Source organism: Neopsephotus bourkii, unplaced genomic scaffold (genome assembly GCF_033783945.1).
Source record: "Neopsephotus bourkii isolate Nb327-2 ecotype Australia unplaced genomic scaffold, CSIRO-AGI_Nbou_v1 NB_1656, whole genome shotgun sequence".
NCBI lineage: Eukaryota > Metazoa > Chordata > Aves > Psittaciformes > Psittacidae > Neopsephotus > Neopsephotus bourkii.
Window position 1 is genome coordinate 116,977 of NW_026902130.1, and position 19,813 is coordinate 136,789.

The 19,813-nt window shown below is 39.4% G+C and overlaps 1 protein-coding gene across 1 annotated transcript in view; it reads left to right on the forward strand.

Annotated features, from left to right (window-relative positions):
• HIBADH (3-hydroxyisobutyrate dehydrogenase) overlaps positions 1-2,478 on the forward strand; it is an 84,874-nt gene extending 82,396 nt beyond the window's left edge. The window contains exon 8 of the mRNA XM_061375091.1: positions 962-2,478. Coding sequence (XP_061231075.1) covers positions 962-1,120 — 159 coding nt within the window. The 3' untranslated portion in view covers positions 1,121-2,478. The remainder of the gene's footprint in view (positions 1-961) is intronic.
• Positions 2,479-19,813: the final 17,335 nt, after the last annotated feature.

Below are 19,813 nucleotides of genomic sequence, written 5' to 3' on the forward strand. Positions count from 1 at the left end.
CTGATTCAGGTTAGACTTCAAGACATCCTCCAGCCCAGCTTGTCATTTCTGTACAGCATGCGTGAAGCTGACTGTTTCTAGCTAACTATGGTTTGTCATAGTTCCTGCTACTCACCTTTGAGTTCTATCCTATTTATTTCAGATTATAGATGTAGTTGATGAAGGACTTCTGGAGGAAAGGTTTAAAATTCATCCTCTTTGCAAACTCCCCTTCTTCTTTTGCCCCAAATTTAGCATTTAAAAATGCAGTAGAATTATTCTCTATATCCCTTTATCTTCAGTAATTAAAGAAATCTTAATGTTGTAGCAGACCCAGGACAGTCCCCTAAGGAATTCTTTAATACATCCTTCCAGTTAGGCTGCAAACCATTCATATTCACAAAGTGGCCTATGCATCTCATTTGGTATTAACTAATCACATTACAGTAAATGTATGTATGCTAAGTGGCTTCAAGTTTGTTGTTATTTAAATCCCTCCAGCTTGATTATTAATCTTTTTTTAGAAAGGAAGATGTTCTCTTGCCCGGACAAGAAAATTATGACATTAGAATCTATGTGAAATGCTTAAGTGAATACCCAGGGAAACTTAGTTTTTGGAGATGACATAACGAAGTGGGGAAAATAAGTCTAAGTCTTGCTACCAGGCTATGTAGTGATCTAGACCCATAAAATCCCTCCTGTCCTGAAGGAGATCACCTGCCTTGCAAAGTTTGTTTTTTTTCTGTTGAGTAACATTTAGTTGCTGTTTTAAAAATTAAAAACTAAACAAAACTCCCTTCTTCCAGGACTGAAATTTTAAGGCTGGAGTGTTGCCTTTGTTGTCAGTAGAGCTTTCTTCACAATAGAAACCAAATAACCTATAATACGTACTGGCTATTTACATCCTTGTCTCTCCTGACTTTTTTTCTTTCCCTCTATTCTTTCTGTCTGCTGTCTTCCTCACTCTACTCCCTTCCCACAGGATCTTGGCTTGGCCCAGATTTCTGCCACCAACACAATGACACCAGTTCCTTTGGGATCCCAGGCACATCAGATCTACAGGATGATGTGTGCAAAAGGCTATGCCCTGAAAGACTTCTCAGCTGTGTTCCAGTTTTTACGTGAAGAGGAAACCTTGTGAGCTGCCCTTTGGAAATGGACGTGATAACAAACCACATTTTTTTTATCCTTATGGCTCATTTGAGAAGTATGTGGGTTTAATAAGATACTGTGCATCCTGATCCTATACAGACTAATCATCTTTGGTTGTCTAGATCACAACGAACTCCAGGGTTTTTTCATGATTCTTGAAAAAGCAAGCCAGAGGACAGGAATGTTTGGCAGCTAGCCAGGCAGTGATTTCTTTTTTTCTTTTTGTTTTGTAAGAAGCATCAAAGTTGGGTTCTTTTTTTTTCACTAGATGCAATAAATACATACTTTTTTTATTAAACACTTAAATATTTGCATAAAAAATAACTTACATTATGGCTACAAGCTTAGGTGAATCTTGAATAGTAAAATAATGTTGTATAATAATTTTATGACATATAGTGATGTATTAAAATTAAAAATTAATACTTTATGGAAAAAGGGAATATTTGTTTAATGAAGAAACACAGCTCAAGATGGTTTATCGGGTTTTTTTTCCCTTGCACCTACTAAGCCTTGAATTGATCAGTAGTGAATATTTCCTGGGATTCAGGTTGCAGATTAAGTTTATAGGCACACGTTTCTAAGTGGAGAGCTGTTACAGCATGTTTACCTGTCAGACATAGTTAAAATAAAATAGAATATGTGTCCCTCGTGTAAAGCTCTGTTACTGTATTTTGCTAACCCGATTTTATATTTTCTTGTTTTCTGTCACACATTTTCAGAACTCTAGAACAGCACTTACCAGAAGTTCTAACAAAGTGTACTTTTGTTTTAGGTAATTATTGGAGTATTTTAAATCTAAACAAATCCCATTATTTTGAAAAAAAAATAAAAATCTATACTGGTAAGTGGTTGCTATATGATTATTTGCTTTTTGTTTTGGTGCGCTCCTGTACTCCCACAGTTAACCAAAACCTTGTACTAAGTTACCTCAATTTTTAATGCTTGGTTTTCTACAGATTATCTTGCAAAATCAAGCTTTTCAAGAGCTCTTGCTGTGAAATGCAGATGGTAATATATTTGCATATGTGTTACCTTAACCATTCAGCATCCCTTTGGTCTGGCAACTGTACAGGTACACGCTTGGCTTTATGAATAGCAATACTTACGTTGATTTCACTAGGACTATTTACATTCAAACTTACTTGCAGACTCTAGGCTTAATGGTCAGTTATGCATTTACATTCCTGTTTTGGTTGTATGACGAATCCTTTCATATATGCACATTTGGGTAACAGTTGTGTGCTCGAATTAGCTCAAGTCTGCGAATAATCTTCTGAAAATTTTGACATTATATTTTAACACCTTAGTATCATTATACAGAAGTCATTAAACAGTACTGGTCGATCTGTTCTCCTTTTAGTTTTCTTTGAAAACTGTTTGATATTCTAGGTTATTCAGGGATGTGGGGCTCATGAATGTTATATATGAGTGTAGGACTACTGTGAGCAATCTTACTTTTACAAATTGTTTGTCTCTCTTTTGATAAAACTACTGACTCCTGCCTCACATAATACAAAGGATGGATGAATTTGGGGTTGGGTAGTAAAAGATGTTTTTGCCAGTAGGATCCTTGTTCTTTTGCAAGTCTTGTAATAATGTATGAGGTAAGGAATTGTAGGAGAATCCTGGTTAAGTTTGGCTCTTCTGTATTTGACTTGGGGATCTGGCTGGCATCATCAGGACTGCTGAGGGATGCTTCCTTTACCCCAGCCTGTAGCAGTGTTTGCTGTGAATGTGTTTGCTGGTAGCACTAGGATTACCAGTAACCCTGGGCTTCCAGGAACCATAATCATTTGTTTTCTTTATGCATTATATGCACACATAAATGTTGGGATCTATGAGGGAAGAAATACGCTCAGTGAGACTTTCTGAAGTCTCTAGAAGCTTTTAGCTTCTGAAATCATAAAGTCTCTGTTACAAATGTGGAAACTTCATTGTTACTTTTACGTTTCTCACAAAGGCTCGTAGCTTGGGCTGCCTGGGATTCATTTCTCTTCCCCCACAACCTCTGATCAAATTTTCAATTCCTATTCCAAAGCATAGGGTGCTCAAGTTGGAGGAAGGGCTGCCAGAATGCTATTTTGGCAAACCAACAGAATGTTTTGTGGTCTCCTTCTTGGAGGAGGATTTTGGCTGAAACTAAAAACAAAACAACAACAAAAACGCAAACCCCCAGCTTGAGGGCAGACAGCCAGCATGTAAAGTTTTAGAACAAGCAGTTAGTTTGGCAAAGTTAGAAACAACTTTTTAACTAGGTCTTATTATGAAAAGTGCCTTGAAACTTTTAATGATGTCCAGTACCTGAAGCCAGTCATACAATTTATATTAGAATACACATTTCCTAATTCTGCAGGGGAATATTGTGTGACTGGATACTTATAATGGTGGTGGTATTCATGCTAGCAATGCTATACTGCATGTGCATGTAAATGTATCTTTTGCTTGGGGTATATTTCTGGTCTGTGGAAATTAAGCAAGTACTAAACTTATTGTCATTGCCAGAAACAGGTGTTGAAAACTGTAATTTGTTGAGTTGAACAGAAAGATTGTAAAATTGGTTGAATTTCTACACTAATTACCTCCCAGTGCATACACACAAATTAGGTGCAACAAATTAACTGCATATTTTGTATATGTCCCAAAGGGAAACTTGAGGTAACTTCTTTTTAAATTAGTTTGAATGTTAAACTAGCCCTCCCATCATGCTTAGTTTGGAAACTCACCTATATCAAATGCATTTATTAACTAACAGGAAAACATTGACAACCAATAAAAGTAGTGATGGTTTAAAAAAAAAATATCCTAAGCAGCCTTCTCTCATTTATGAATCAGTATAACCCATCTTGAGCAACTGTTTTTGGTGGTCGTTTAACAGAGGAGGCCTTCTATTAAAACTGGTGAATACTATATTGCTTTAACTTTATTTATGGCTCTTACAAGCCTCAGGAGGAAGAAGAGGTATTCTGACCAAGTATTATATGTGATATTCTGGCTCTGCTTTGATCAGTGGGAATTTTGCCATGAGGTGCAATACAGCCAAGATTTCAGTGTGTGTTCAATGCCCATGTGATTCCAGTGCAGATGTGGCCAAGATGTAACCCTGGAGCAGCTCGAGCACATCCTTCTGGCCAGGGATTGTGCCACATTACTGGCATCAGGAATATGAGAAGCTGGGGTGGTGGCCATGAGAGGAAGGCGCCAGCATGAACTGCTGAAGTTGATACTGCCAGTCTCCTTCCCAGCCTTGTTCCGCATCTCCCAAGTGAGATGCTGAGTGGGACAGAATAGCTGCTGTCCCTGCCTGCCTGAGAACAAAGCTACCTGTCTTTTTAGCTGCTTAAATCTTATGGCTCTTTGCCACAAGGAGATTTTATTAAATGGTTTGTGGAACAGAAAGACTGTGGCCACCCCTGGATCAAGTAGAGAAGGGTTAACTGTATTTATGCAATAGATGTCTTTCTATACTTTCAGTTCACCAGCTTGATTTGTAAGACCAAATATTTTTTTGTCCAGGCACAACACTGAGGGTACTAAAGTGGTAGCAATACCTGTTGCCTTCAATCTGTATTTACATCATCATCATTGGCTTCTCCTTCATATAAAAACATTTAAATCAGCGGTTCTCAAGAAAACTTGAGAATCCTGTCTGTCTTTACCAGGCTGGCTAATTTTGTTGTGGAAACTTCGAAGCAGTTTAGAAAGCTCTGTTGGGTTTTCTTGGTGCGCTGACACAACATGTGGAGCTGGGATTCTCTGCAGTATTTTAGACTTAAGGTTTGCTAAGTCCCTTTTAAAGTCTGTGGGACTTGTGGGAGGGATGCGTTTTTATTGACTTCAGCACGAAGTTCTTAGAACTCTTACTGCAAGCCTTGCAAAAGTGAAAATGTATTTCACTAGTGGGAGAAGTTCAGTTCAACATCTACAAATTAGAATAAACAGTGTTTTTGACATGCTCAGGCTTTCAATGGCAAAGATGTCTTTGCCATTCTGTGCAAGAGCATAATGGATGTTCAGTCTTTGAAGGCTACTGGTATGTTTAAGATTTGTTGTTTTCTGTATGTGATTTGTCACAATCCATCCTGCCTGCTGGCACAGTTACACATTCATTTTTTTCCAATAAGAATAATAGCAACAGTACAAAATTTTCTTAGGTGGACAGGGAATGAATATTTCGGTGGTTGCTGTGTTCAGTACGTGTATGACATGTATCTAGGTGTCCATATGGCAGTTGGTTTTTTTTGTTGTTGTATTGGCATTCACCATGGATTGTGAGCACTTGGGGTAAATTGAAACAGGTGGACGAACCTTTCTAAACTACTGAATGTCTCATAATAACTAGTGTATAATTAAAAGCCGTCTGTCTTTTTCTGTATTTACACCCAACTCTTCCGTTTGACCTTGACCCTGAGATGAGGTCTGGGGTTTCATTTGAGGTCAGAGATAACACAGTCTGTTTCTTCATTTAGTTTTATTAAGCCTCCTGTTTGTCAAAGTAAATGCTATATATGGAGATAATGTGCTAACATACATTTTATGAAGTTCACCAATTTCAAAAAGACTTGGAGCACTGGACAAAAGCAACTGAAATACAGCTGATAAAAAGGTAAGTTTGCACATACCTGAAATGCAGATATTATTATAATACATTTCAGTCCTTACAATATTTTTAGAAAAGAAATTAATTGTATTTTGTCTTCTTGAAATTCCAAGGAGAAACCAGACAAGTAAAACAGAAGTAATAAATGTGGTCAGACATAAGCTTTATTTGGCCAGAATAAAGTTACTGCTGTCTGTCTTCCAGTTTGAGATGCATGACAGAACTAGCTTGGATTTATGCAGGCAATTTATAGAACCAGCAGCTGTAGCGAAGCAAGTGATGTGGGAAGCAACTTAAATAATACTTCTTAAAATCTCTGAGCTGCCTACTTTCTTCTGAGCACTTTCTTCCAAACGATTTAATGGTGTTAACTGGACTGTAATCACTGAATGCAGGCATGCCTGAGCCAGCTGTAAGCTAGCTTGTTTGCCTATCTGCAGATTTCTAGTCCCAGAGGCTTTCCTGGGAAGCTGGGTAAATAGTGGGGCAGCAGTGCTGTGTAGACAAGCTGTTTCCAGTAGCTAAACTGTCTAGTTTGTGGCTAGAAATAGTAGGCCATTTTTGCTTTCCAGTCATGTTATTCCATGGCTGTAGAGCCTGGAAGCTTTCAATGACTGGTATTTAGTAGGCTAATAACGCGTTAGGTGTTGTAGCTGTTACCTGTTTTACAACATCATCTTGGCAGTCTGTGCCTTTTTCTCTTCCTCTGTACAATGCCTAGGACAAGTCCCCTTGGTGTTGTGTAATTGTGTCAGCCAACCATCAGTCTGCTGTTCACAAAACAGACTAACTTCAGTCACTCACTGGTGATAGAAGCTGAAGCTACAGACACGTGGATTTAAGATATGCTTGGATTCTTCTCCATTTCTACAGACAAGGTTTCAATACAAGCTCTACCTTGTTTGAACCTGTATATAGCATGGCACCAGGAGTCTGCAATATGTCAGGTAGTTCTTTTTTTCCTGCATTTGACTGTGTCTGGGCTACATTTACTGTTCATGCTCAGAAATAACCAATTCCTCATCCCTGTCAGGAGAAGGAGAGAAAAACACTACTAAGTAATTGGAGGTTGGTAGGTCACAGCAGCTGATGCCAACATGTTACTCACACTGGAAAGCAATTGGGTACTGTCCCTACCCCATATTGCTATGACTTGTTTCCTCTGCTTGTACCTGGGCAGAGAACTGTGTTAGCTTCTGTGCATGCAATGGAGCCTGTGATTAATGAAGTAGGCAGCCTCTTGTGCTTTGTGACCTGTCAGGGGAAGGTGGTTTCTCGTTAAAGAGATAAGGGAACAACAATCTGCTCCCTCTGGCACCATGATAAAGACGGAGACACCAAGTCTGCAGACATCTTTAGATACCACCACTAAAGTCACAGCCAGCAGAATGCAGTTCCTGTCCCGCACTGCACCACCCAGCTCTGCTGTCTGAGCAATAAACATCACACCAGCCTCTCCAAACTCTCCCTGGGGCCGCTTGTGGCTCTAGTTTTGGCAGCTTTGTCTGCCTTGGCCCTGGCTGCCTGGAATCCACTTCTGCGCTTCCTCCTGAAAATTCCTTTTCCAGTGCTGTGCCCGAGCTGACTGTAGGCCTTCAGTGTGCCTGCAAATAAGATGTTAGGTCTTACTCGCTTTCCATGTGCTCCCAATAGTGCCAGAAAGCACATAATGAATGTGTCTCCCTTGTTTCTTCCAGACTTAATAAGTAAATGGAGCTATAAACAGTAAGCCAAAAGGATGGGGATGGCAGGCATTTATGGGGTAATAGGAATTTGTTCATTGAACTGGTCGTTGTGCTACTTCGTGACTGCGGTATCTCAGCTGTTTCTGAGAGTGGGAGCAATGTGTATTTCTTTTCATATAAAGAGGAGCCAAAACTGGCTCTGTCCACTGACCTGTGGCTGTCATTTTGAAGCAGACTCATTGTTTACATTTGCAGTAAAAATGAAAACTAGCCCTTTTCTTGTATTAAAAAACAGCTGGTTTGTTTTGTTGGGATTTTTTTTTTAATCCCTTTTCCAGAAATGGATGTTCTAATCTGTTTGCTAGTATTTTATTTGCTTCTCTATCTGTGTAACATCCTGCATGTTTTAGGCTACATATAACATCTACAGTCACATTCCGGAATCTATGAGAAACTGGAGTCTTAAGGTACCCCTGCCATGGTGCTGTTAATAACACATTGCAAACAAGAAAGTAGTAAGTGGAAATAATGCACTCATTTAGAAGTAATAAATCCTTTGATCTTTCTTTGAAGCAAGGGTATATGCTTAAACTACCAATTCAGGGACAACCAGATGCCCATAAAGAATGGTTCTTTGCTTTGATAGAAAATCACTGAGGCCTGCCCAGCAGCTCTGGTCTGTAAACAGATTAGTTAAGTGCTCATCAGCTCCGATTTGCATAGGACAGTCATTGCACACAAACCCTACTTTCAGCCTTAACAAGCTTTTTACTTGCAGGAAAGCTACTGGGTTCCTTTTAGATATCTCAGCAGAAAATTGCTTTGTGAGGAGGGGCAGGATCCTGATTTGGAAATAGTGCCTTTCCTCTACATAGATGTTAATAGGCAACTGGTGACTGGCAGTCTGGGATGTTTGCTGAGCCTCTTTAGACCCGGAGTGGGGGAATTAGAAAAATAGCTCATACTTGGAAATTTGGAGAAGAATTACTTCTCATTGGTGGCTTTCATCCTTGGCTGGATAAAGAGTGTACATGGGAGAGGATGGGGAAGCAGACACTTGTGTCTGTGGGAGAACGATCGCAGAGCTGAAGTGTTCACTGAAGAGGATTTCGCTAGGCTGTAAAATACTCATCGCCTTTGAATAAAAATAAATGCCTCGTGGATGCTTGCTGGTTTGTGTGCAGAAATTGTATGCAGCCTGTAAATCTGGCACTTACGTTTTTTCCTCATTTAAACTTCTTTTGATCCCCACAATTACTTTTGTTTAATACAAAGGGAGGTCAGTCTCAGCCACAAACATAGCAGATGGTGAGATTCACCCTGGGGTGTAGAAGAGCTGCAGTACTTTAGTGTCTTTGCATTTTAAAGTGCATTACATCTCAACTGACTTCAACCTGGCCAACAGTTTGTTCTTCTTCTGAATCAAGAAAGCAGCAAAACTGCAACTTTTTTCTGATGGGTGGAAAAAGTATCAAAAGGGGAAAAAACATCACAAAAGTGTTGCTGACCAGGGTGAGCAGTTTCAGTGCAAACCTGCTGCGGCTGTAAAGGTCTTAAAAAGGACAGACTAGATTCTTTCTGCATTTCTCACAAACTTTGGAGTGACGGATATACAAATAAGGGTATAATGCGGGTATGCGTGGTTTAAAACGTAATATCGGTGCTGGACATAGGGAATTTAATTGTGTAGTTCTCGCTAACCCTCATAACAGTGAAAAATGTTACAAATACATTTTTTCACTGCTTACACTATTTCCATTTTGTGCCCCCTTTTGCTTGGAAAGTAAACTTAGCTTTGTGTCTTCGTGCCTGAAAACACAGGGTAGAAGGCTGGGCTGAGGAAAATACATATGATTTTCATGGACAGGCCAAATATAGTTAGAAATTCTTCCCTGGTTCTCATTTATTTATTTCATCAGCCAGATGCTAGTTTTCCAATTCGGCTACGATAAGAACATTACCCAAGCACTTCCTCAAAAAAATAAAACCTGCGTTGTTGCAGGGCACTCTGCATTAGCCCATCAGCTGTCTGCCTTTGAAGGCTTGTGTTCAGCCCCTTGCTTTTACAGTGCCAAGATTCAAATACGGGATTGCTAGAGGAAATTAATTACTAGTAAATTTAGAACAAAGGAAAGAACCTGCAATTTCACAGGATGTAAAACACCTTTTGGAATTCTTTGCTCTCTTCTTGGAAACCAGTGTGTCAAATTCTTGGAGTTATTTTAAAGGGCTCGGTAAAATACGTAGCTATCAAACAGGCCATAATAAAATCTTATGCTTAAGGATATCAATAGCAGGCAGAAAATTATTTTGTCTGTAGCCATTTTAGACCACAGCTATTCAACGTGCATTGCAAAGCACTGCGGGGCTTGCTTTTCTGGTGCTGAGGGTGCTAATTATGGCTGTGGGCAAAGAGTGGAACCTGATGAGATAAAGCTGTGATCCAAGATGAAACGTTCTCTGTTGCTGTGCCTGACCCCTGAGCTCTACAGCTTCTGCCTTGTTCCCTTTCAGCCCAGCTCCTATCTACCACCAGAGTCCAGCCAGGGGCAGGAGTGGGCTCAGGGGCCTGCATGGCTTCACACATCAGATGTCCCACATGTCCAGCAATACCTGCATCTTTCCGAGCGTTCTGGAACCCTCTTCTATCTTCAGCCACTTAGGTACCTGTATCTGTTCATGCTGCTTCATGTCACTTCCAAGGTGGTTAAGGAAACATCTTCATTTTAGTCTGTATAAAACTGGCCTTTTCTGTTCTCTTGATGCTTATTCTCAGTTCTCCCTCTCTGACAGTTCTCCTCTATCTATTGCATCCAAATCACAGGCTGTAAAAAGTGTCTGACTTGCCTCATCCCATAGCCACTGTCTCTTGTGGTCTTATCCTCACTTCTTCCATTACACCTGAATGTGTATGTCTTTTTTCTGTCTCAAAACACCATCAGCAGAGACACATCATTCTCATCCCTAAAGTCAGCATATGATTCCTGTTCCACCCTAACCATTGCTACAGGTCTCCTTCCTTTCATCTTGTTAGCTAGCATGTTTTGTCTCCGTTGGCTCTCCTGCTCAACTTAAACTGCACTTTTTTTCTCTTGTACCTTTGCAACCCCTAACACTCAGGTGTTATACACACTGTGTGGTCAGTTTGAAGAGTGATTCCTGAATCATGCTGAAGTCATTAAGAAGGTTGGATTTTATGTCACTGCATTCACTTTTTCTCACATATTGTACCTTGTCCTTATTCCCAGAATTAACTTTTTGACCCAGTTAGTATCTAGTGTCCTCTCACTTCTTCAAAAACAGCTGCATCACAATCAGTCTTTAAGGCTGTGCCTAAACCAGTGGTGCAGCCCAGAGCAGGAACTTGCTTTACAGCATGTTTTCTGACTGTGCCCATTTACCATACTTGGATTCACATTGCACAGCAATCCCAGAGTATACAAGCAGGTTTTCTTTCATATGAAGCAATGTAGCAGGATGCTGCTCCAGCTCTGTTTCAGGAACTTTGACTTGCTCATGGGCCTTCTTTGCACAGGACCCATCCTAAAGGCCAGGTTGGACAGGGCTTTGAGCAACCTGGTCTAGTGGAATGCCCCTGTCCATGGCATGGGTTTGGAACTACATGAGCTTTAAGGTCCCTTCCAACCCAAGCCATTCTACAGTTCAATGATGAGGCTGCATCTGGTCTGAGCAAGCTCCAGGTACACAACACATACAATTGTGGACACCAGCTCTCCAAAACCAGCTGGTAGCTTTCCAGATTGCTCCTGCTGTGCTGCTGGTGTAGATAGATCTTGTTCACCCTTTCAGAGGAGCTGGTTTTTCACTGCTGCTATAAACCTCTGTTATTTTAACATCTGAGAACACCTGTGCCACGTCAGGTCAATGTGAAATTGCAAGCTTTAGCCTTCCACTAGTGGTGAGTGGATCCTGTTCTTACTTACACTGATTTTGTATCTGAGGACATTCATGGACTTATGTGGGAATTCTTTTGATGTCATCTGAGGTGAGATTCACAGTGAAAGGTATTTTCTGTTTAGTGAAATATCATGTCTGTGACCATATTCTGCATATTGTAAATGCTCACTCTGGGAAACATACTGATAGTGGTCTAGATAGTTTTGTAAAACTGGAGTTGCAACACTCAGTTGGCTTTATATTCTTAGGCAGCTAATCTGATTATTATTGTGGAAACAAGACATAAATTTGATTTAAAACCTGTTCTCTGTGGGGGCTCTTTTTATGACCCTGGATTTTAAAAGATTTCAAAATACATTTGCATTCATGAAAAATGTATTTTAACAACATAATGGCTATCAATCCTGCTACTTGTAAGGAATTCCTTTGATGGTGAGCTACAAAGTCCTCAGTAGCTCTGGCAGAGATACAGCGCTTCCAACCCATCAGTCTCCCCTTTATTTTATTTATTTTATTTGAAAGCTTCCCTTCCCAAAACCCACAAAGGAAGAATAGGAAACAATCATCAGTGTGGAGGTGACTCTTCCACTTCCTTCTCTCTCATGTAGTTGTTAACAGTAATTTACAGTTGCTCAGTTACATTGAGGAGGCTGTGATCTTTCTACCTAAAGTAATAAAAATGAGTGTGTAGCTCTTATTAATTTACTGCATGCCATAAAGGCTAACAAATTGTACTGTACTAAAAGAATATTGTCAAAGTATTTACTAAAAGCATATTATAGTGAAAGCAATTCTGCTTCCTGTAGACTTCCTTATATCTGTGGAGGAAATGGTCATAGCATTAGGCATGTTCATCAACAAGACCTGAGAAGCATAGTACTTTTCTGAATATGAAGGAGAAAAACTGCAGCTGATATTTCTGACACATTGCTTACATCTTCTTTCTGTCTTTGAGCTGAGGTGTGCCACTTGATCATGATTCTGATCTAAGCAAGTAAAAAAGTCTGAGTGCTTCTGGAGTCAGTGGAAATGTTATGATTTACTGCTGCATACCAGCTAATGATCTGCCTATAGGACAATATCAGTAGGACAGGACTTTTTCTCCCATGTTAATTTTTTTGGCACTATGAAACTGGAATTGTGTTCTTCAAGTTACAAAAACTGTCAGGTGTTTTATAAAAAGTGGGTCATATCATTAAACCAATTAATTTTGCAAGGAATAGTGAATATGAAGAGTGTAGCTATTTCTGAATTGTATTGCTGTATGACAGGATCTCTCAGAAATAGAGGGATGAATCATCTAGAACTGAAAGTTGAGTGAGATCAACAAGTTTACTGATGAAAGGTAGCCAAATACGGAATAGCCAGAAGTCAGGAATTACAGGGTCACAGTTAGGAACTTAGTTTATTTATTATTTTCATAGGTGAAGAGGTAAACAAGGACAACCCATTGCTGAAATTTGCAGCCACTGCTATGCTGAGCAGCAGTCTGTCATCCCTGTGGCCTCAGGTGTGTGGAAGAGTCACAGAATCCCAGAATGGTTGAGGCTGGAAGGGACCTCTGGAAGGCATCTGGTCCAACCTCTCCTGCTCAAGTAGAGACACCTAGAGCCAGTTGCCCAGGACCATGTCCAGACAGCTTTTGAATATCTCCAAGGGTAGAGACTCCACTCCCTGGCAACCTGTGCCAGTGCTCAGTAAAAAAGTGTTCCTCTCTACACATCCTCTTCCATAGTGTTACCCAGACACCCAAGCACACTGATCTGCAATGAGATGGCTTCGTGCTTCTCTACCCTGTGGTGAGGTTAGAAACCTGTGGCTTCACTGCAGTGTTCTGCCCGCAAAGGGACCACTTCACAACTGTAGATATTCCAAGCCCTCAGTGAAAGAGTAAACTATCCTTTCTAAAATAAAACTTTTTGTTCTATTCATACTATAATAAGAAGAACTGGCAAAAAAAAAAAAAAAACAAACGCAGGCTCTAGGTGAAAGATCTGTGCTGGTGGCCAAAAGGAGCCAGAGTGAAAATAGTTAGGGGTCTAACTCAGAAATTCTTCCTACTGTGCAGCGGTTTTAAATGCTAAGGTAATTCTTTTTATGGTGGGAAAGAGCTAGCTTATGTCTAATACTGTATGAATTCATCTCTTTTCCTTTGTAGGCTGGCCCTGTGAGTTGTTACAGTCTTAAGGTGAAAAGCAAACTTTGCCAGGCCACCCTGAATGTAGTGTCAATGTCCTATGAAAGCTTTTCTGCTAATGGGTAGAAGAACATACTTAGAATTCAACTAGCAATAATTTCATTTGCTGCAACTTGATGAAGTACGATGAATTTGCACATGACTGCCTAAATCTGCCATTGATCTAAACTGAAGTACTAGCCCTAATTTGAGATAACAAATAGCAAGCTGATCATAAACAAATAATGAGCAGAAGGAAAATTTGAATTGACTGGATAGGCTATTTGCTGTGAAATATTGACTCAACTCTATAAATAACATTTGGTTTCCATCCAGAGGAGGAATCATTTACTTCACCGAACAGGTAAAATAGAAAATATAACAAGACCCTAATACACTGAATGAAATGAGAAAATAAAAACTGTGATAGATGTGACCTTTGGAGAAATATTCAATTTTGTTTGTCACTGCTTGGAAACAAAACAATGCACCTACCAGGAGGTGAGAGCCAGTCAGCAGAAATGTCACCGTTTTCTGTTACTATCTTAATTTGGAATGCAAGTTTTTAAACATCTAATATATTTTAATATTTTGATCATTCTTTCATTCATTGAGTTTTTGTATGTGGAATCCCTCCACCCTGTGCTTTATAGCTCATCACTGTCACACATGACCTAAGTATTGCTATAATGTGAGAATGTGTCTACAGTTTTTTCCACAGGATTCCTGAGCCTTTAGTGTGCTGATGAGCTGGTTTTATACTTTGTTTCTTCTGATTTAGATCAAAAGAAGGACTTGCACATGGGTGAGCCCCTTGCAATACACTGGTGATAAACCTCATTTTTATTCCCCTGTAAGTCTGCATGTTCAATACCTAGGAATTTTCCAGAGTCTTTACTCACAGACTTTATACCCCAAAAAATAAATCTCTCTTCTCATAAAGACCCTACTGAAATGAGCCCCTGGCTACCTTATGTTCCCTCTTTAGTTACCATATACCTTTAAGAAGGGAGCATGCTGTGTATTGACATGCAAAACCAGGCTCCAAAGAAGAGACCTGCTGTGTCCCACAATTTCCCTACCAAGTAGCTTTTAAACTAGAGTTAACCTGAGATTTCAGCCTGTCTGCTCATTTGCACATCAATATCCTAATGTTCCTCCTTAGTACTGGTGATGTCCCAGTGTTACTTTTAGGATAAGGTAGCTAGCTTTGATATTTAGAGATATGCGCACATTAGACAGCTGGATGTGATCCTGAATAAACTTTCAGGAGTGTTTTGGATAACTGCATGGGGCATATGTTAGAGATCTGTAAAAACTACAACTTGGAAAACACTCATCACATGCATGAGCTGTCATTGGGAATGATGTGTTTAGGACAGCTATAGACAGATTACACCACCAGAGATGCTGGAGAAGCATGAGTCAACTGGCTTTCCAAAGAGGAGGTAAAGAGCAGACCTGGTAATTGGAGAACACATCCAAGACTGGCCAGCCCTTTAGCCCAGCAGAGACACAAACTCCAGTTCCCTTCCAGCGTTCAACACCGAAGCCTGAAAAATCCAAGTGAGGGAAATAAAAGTGCTGTTTGCTGGCTGACAGCAACAGTAATTAATCATCAAACAGTTCACAAGAAAAAGCAACAAATTCATCCTTGGGAATTCTTTTAACAAACATATTCTAGCTCAATCACCCAGCTACTGGGTTTCACAGTCAGGATCACTAGAGGATGTGTGACAATATCTTTGAATCTTTGTCATCTTCTTTGTATTCAATATTAAACAGAGGCTCTGGCCTTTAATTAGTTTTCAATACATTTGTCCTTTAGGATTTGGGGTGAGTTTTTTGGCTTTTTGTACTAATGATTTGTGGTAGAATTGCCCAGTGATAGCTAAATCTGAGATACAGGTGTATTCCTGATGGATTTGGGCACTTACTGCTGTTATCGTAACAATAGGAGTTATTTCTGGGTCCATCTTCTCAATGATGTCAAGAAATGAAGTTCTTATTGGCACGAATTATGTTCTCAGCTATGTCTCCAGTTCTTCATTCCCCCCTGTTTAGACTCAACTATACTTGGAGAAGAAATCTGCAGAAGTTTGAAATTTGCACCTCAAGCAAATATGGCTGTTAATAAATGCTGTGATTTTTTTTCCTCTGTGAATGTCTGTTGATATAACTGCAGTGAAACAGTTCCTGTGAAACAGCTCTCTTTGAACTGTAGTCTTGTGTAAGAAACAGCTCACGTCCAACCATAAAGTTCTGCCTCCTGTCATACATAGCAATAAGTGATGGAAGCGGAGAGAAGAGTGAGACAGCAAGGAAAGCACACCATGAAATTTCCCCAGTCTGCTCCCCTGCTCTCTTTCTGGTTTCTATACTTTTTTCTAGATTTCCACTGGCCTGATCCAGTGAGTAAAGGGCACTCAGCACCTCTCACAATGTGCTTTGCATGACTTCATGAAAGATGTGTTAATCTTGCCAAGTCTCTGGCATTTGAGCTGAAAGGTGCAGAGAAACTTCAGGGTTAAGATGGGCTTCCCCCGGAGACAAAAGCCTCAAAAGAAGCCATCATTTAAGTTGTGGAGGCAGGTAATATGACTATTTCAATTTTTGCTGTCAGGAAAACTGCTTGTGCTTAATCCCACGTGTTACATGTACAGAAATAATCTCTTCAGACTCTGGAAATGTTACATTTCCTTTTAAAAGCCCAGGGGGAGGACTCAAGCGCACAATCATTGCTTGTATTCTACTGGTCTTGATTTCCAGACTCTGTTTCCAACTTTTGAACAGCTACGTCTTCCATTTTGCCTCTATACATGCAAAGCAAGGAGTGACCAACATCTGAGTTGAGATAATGATAACAAATTCCTCTGGTGGCCCTCTTTCATCAAGTCTAGAATTGAATGCATTAAGGTAAATTAATCCTTAAAAACAAAACCAAACAAACAAAAAATCCCAACAAAAAGCCAAAGGTTTTGAAATTCAAGTAATATCTTGATATTGCCAAAGCATTGTGGAGTTAAACCTGCTTCCATGGACCCTGTTGTTGTCAGTAAAGGGCCTTATCCTCAGTCAGGAACCAATCCTAATCATCTGAGAGACATCCTTTGAGCATGGAAATACATGTTACAGTGTTTTCCTATTTAATTGGTCCAATTTTATTTAGAGAGGAGGTTAGGGTATTAGGAAACACCTTCAAGGCAAGTAGAAAAGATTAGTTGTGGGATAGGTAGGAGGCTGTTTTCTCACTGGGATCTTCAAAAAGCAAAGATTTGTAAAGCTTTTAAAATGACTGGGGACAGGATTGACTTCTTGTTAAATCAGATAGGGACCTAATTAGAGATTTATGAAAGCAACAAAGCACCCTGCAGCAGGCAGTTTCCCTGCGGGGAGAGAACTCACTGAAACATGAGGGTAAGGCTAATAGCAGCTACTAAGAGGAAAGAAAAGAAAAGAAGGAAAAAAAAAAAACAACAAACCCAAACACATCCCTTTTAGCTGTTTTAAACCCTGAAGCAATTGGGCATCCCTGTCAGGGTTTAGAGGAGATAGCCTAACTTGCATAATACGAAGACACAAGACACAAAACTGTTGCCAAAGGAAAGGGTTGAAAAAAAGACTAAGGTGGTTAGCAGATGAGCAGGTATCTCCTCTCCAAGTAGTGGGATGAATTAGCTTTACAGTTGCTAAACTCAGCATAGCAAATCTGCCTAAAGCCTTGCTTCCTCATTGGGAAAATAACCATTGAATGGATCTCTGGAGCAAGAGAAAGAGATCAAGGAAAATGTGTCAATTTGGGATAATAAAGGAAGCAGAAGGGCCATAAATAGAGCAGATATGCATCCCTAGGCAGCATCCACCTTTTTTTCTTCTAGCAATTGAGAGTAGCCCTCAAGGTGTTGTTACACATGATGGGTTCTCAGCCTTGATACTGCATTTCTCTTATTGCCATCTGCATAATATATGACCCTTTGCTTTTGTATATATGAAACAATCTTGTGATAGAAATGTGAACACATGGAGGAAAATTACCCACACTCCATCTGTTTTGGTACATTCAGATTCAAAATAGGTATTTTTCTGAATGCATTTTTACAAATGGAATACAAAGGCTAACCTAAACTTTTGATTTTCCTTTTTCTTTTGCAACCAATAGAGGCTGAAGTCTGCAAACTGGGAAAGCTTTAGGGCAGAAACTTGAATAGCTTCACTTAGAAACATTCTCTCATAGAAACGGGCATTCATAGCTCAGAAACAACATTTCTGTGTTCAGCAGGAGCTAGGCAGTCTGGCACGCTGGACCTCCTTTCGCACTTTCTAAGTGAAAAAAGGCTGGTCATTGTTTTCATGGGTAAAGTTATTATTTTAATACACTGCAGCACCAAAAATATTGTCCTGAAAGTTTCTTTAATGGAAAATAGCGAACAACAGAAATTACTGAAGTCATTTGCCACTAAGCATGATAAACTCACTTGTTCAGCACTGAAGAGGTGACAGAGGTCATGCCTGTATGTCATGGCATTCTAGATGAAAACAAAACTTCCACTATTTTCCCTAATAAATGTTGAATACTTCAGTAATGCTTGCATGCTTAATTTATGCATGCTGTGCTAGTTTAATTTTCATAAACTTGATTGATTCAAATGTTGACTTTACTACCACAGCTTTTATATCCTCATCTAATCAAACTACATGTTTATTATTTCAGTTTTACATATTTTAGTAATTGCATACCTTAATGGTACAGCAAGATTTTGCATAGTTTAGTAATGAAAAAGCTGACTTGATACTTACTGTTTCTCCTATTCCAGTGCAGTATTCTTAATCTTTCTGGGACGACCTAAGATCCTCAGAAATTACTTTACAGGAAATATGTATGATCAGGTTGAAGACAATTAAATGAGACACAATTTTTGAGCTCTTGCATCACAGCATTACTTCTGCTTATCACTTGGGACTCCTCCCCTGCAGCTGCCTTAGCCTGCTACAGTGATCATAGCTTTCCAGATTCATGCAAGTGGACCCAATTCCTATATGATTCTTATGGCCTTCTACTTGGACAATTAAAAACTTTGAAACTTGCAACAAATACTCAGTTTTGTCTTCTCCTTCCAATCTCATATCATAAGGACAATCCACAAAAATCGTTCCTTCTTTCCTTTAATTTAATTTTCCAGATAAAATAATCAAATAGGATTTGAAATGCCAAATTCAAGACCTCTGCTGAAAATTAGAGGTGTATCTGGTTGGACACAGGCTTCCCAACTTGCTAGTCAGTCTTGAAAAACCTATATAAACATATGAACCATATAAATATTGCAAGGGCTGTTTTTCATCTCTGCATATTTTTAACAGTTTAGTGATTTAAAAAGGTAACAGCCTAAGTCCAGTTTATCACAATGCAAAAAGAATTTCTTATATATAATTTGTCATCAAAATATTCAGGTTGATTCAGAAATCTATTTTTGCTGATGTGCTCTATGTAAAATAGACGTCCTCTATGAATTGCTAATGTTATTGGACGAGTCTAGGATTTCTGAGGAGAGGGATAACCCAGGTACCATTTGAAATGTATATTATTTTCATTCATGTTTTATATTACCAGAGGGGCTGTTATACTTATTTTTAAAACAGATTATGTGATCAATACATGAATTAATGTAATTTATTGATTACGCTTTATGTGTTAATATCTTGGCTTCTGTTCCTCAGTAGTATTATGTTTTTAAGCAAGTTCCTTTATGTGGTTTTTATAAACAAGATGATAACTGAAAGTAGATCTGACAGGTAGATTGTATTTTGCTAAGAAGAAAGTGTAGATTGGGTGGCAAGTATTTTTTCTCTGATATTCTTCTCCCCTTTACCACACTTTCTTACACCTTCCAGTTCAGGCATATTGCTTAGGTTGGGGTGGATTTGTGGCTGACAAGGGCTTGAGCAGAAGGGCTCTGAGGAATGTGTTGGTGCCACCATGAGTGGCACCCATGACTTAGTAAGTGGCAGTTTCTCTTTGGAGTTGGAATTGAAATGCCAGCCCAGCCTGGAGTTTAGGAGACTGTGCTCATGGAGCTACTGTGTTTTGGGTGAAACCTAAAACCAAGGCCCTGTCTGTTTGTGGTCATTAGAGACTTTTGGCATATATCCTCTACTAAGCTCCTATATGGTATTGCATTAAGAGTTGTTATTTCAAAGTGGATTAAGAGATCCTTTTGTACGGTTTCTAAAGTACTTTAGGATTTGGGGGATAAAAAAAAATGTATAAATGTAAGTTACTATAATAATAAAATGGAAACACTCTCT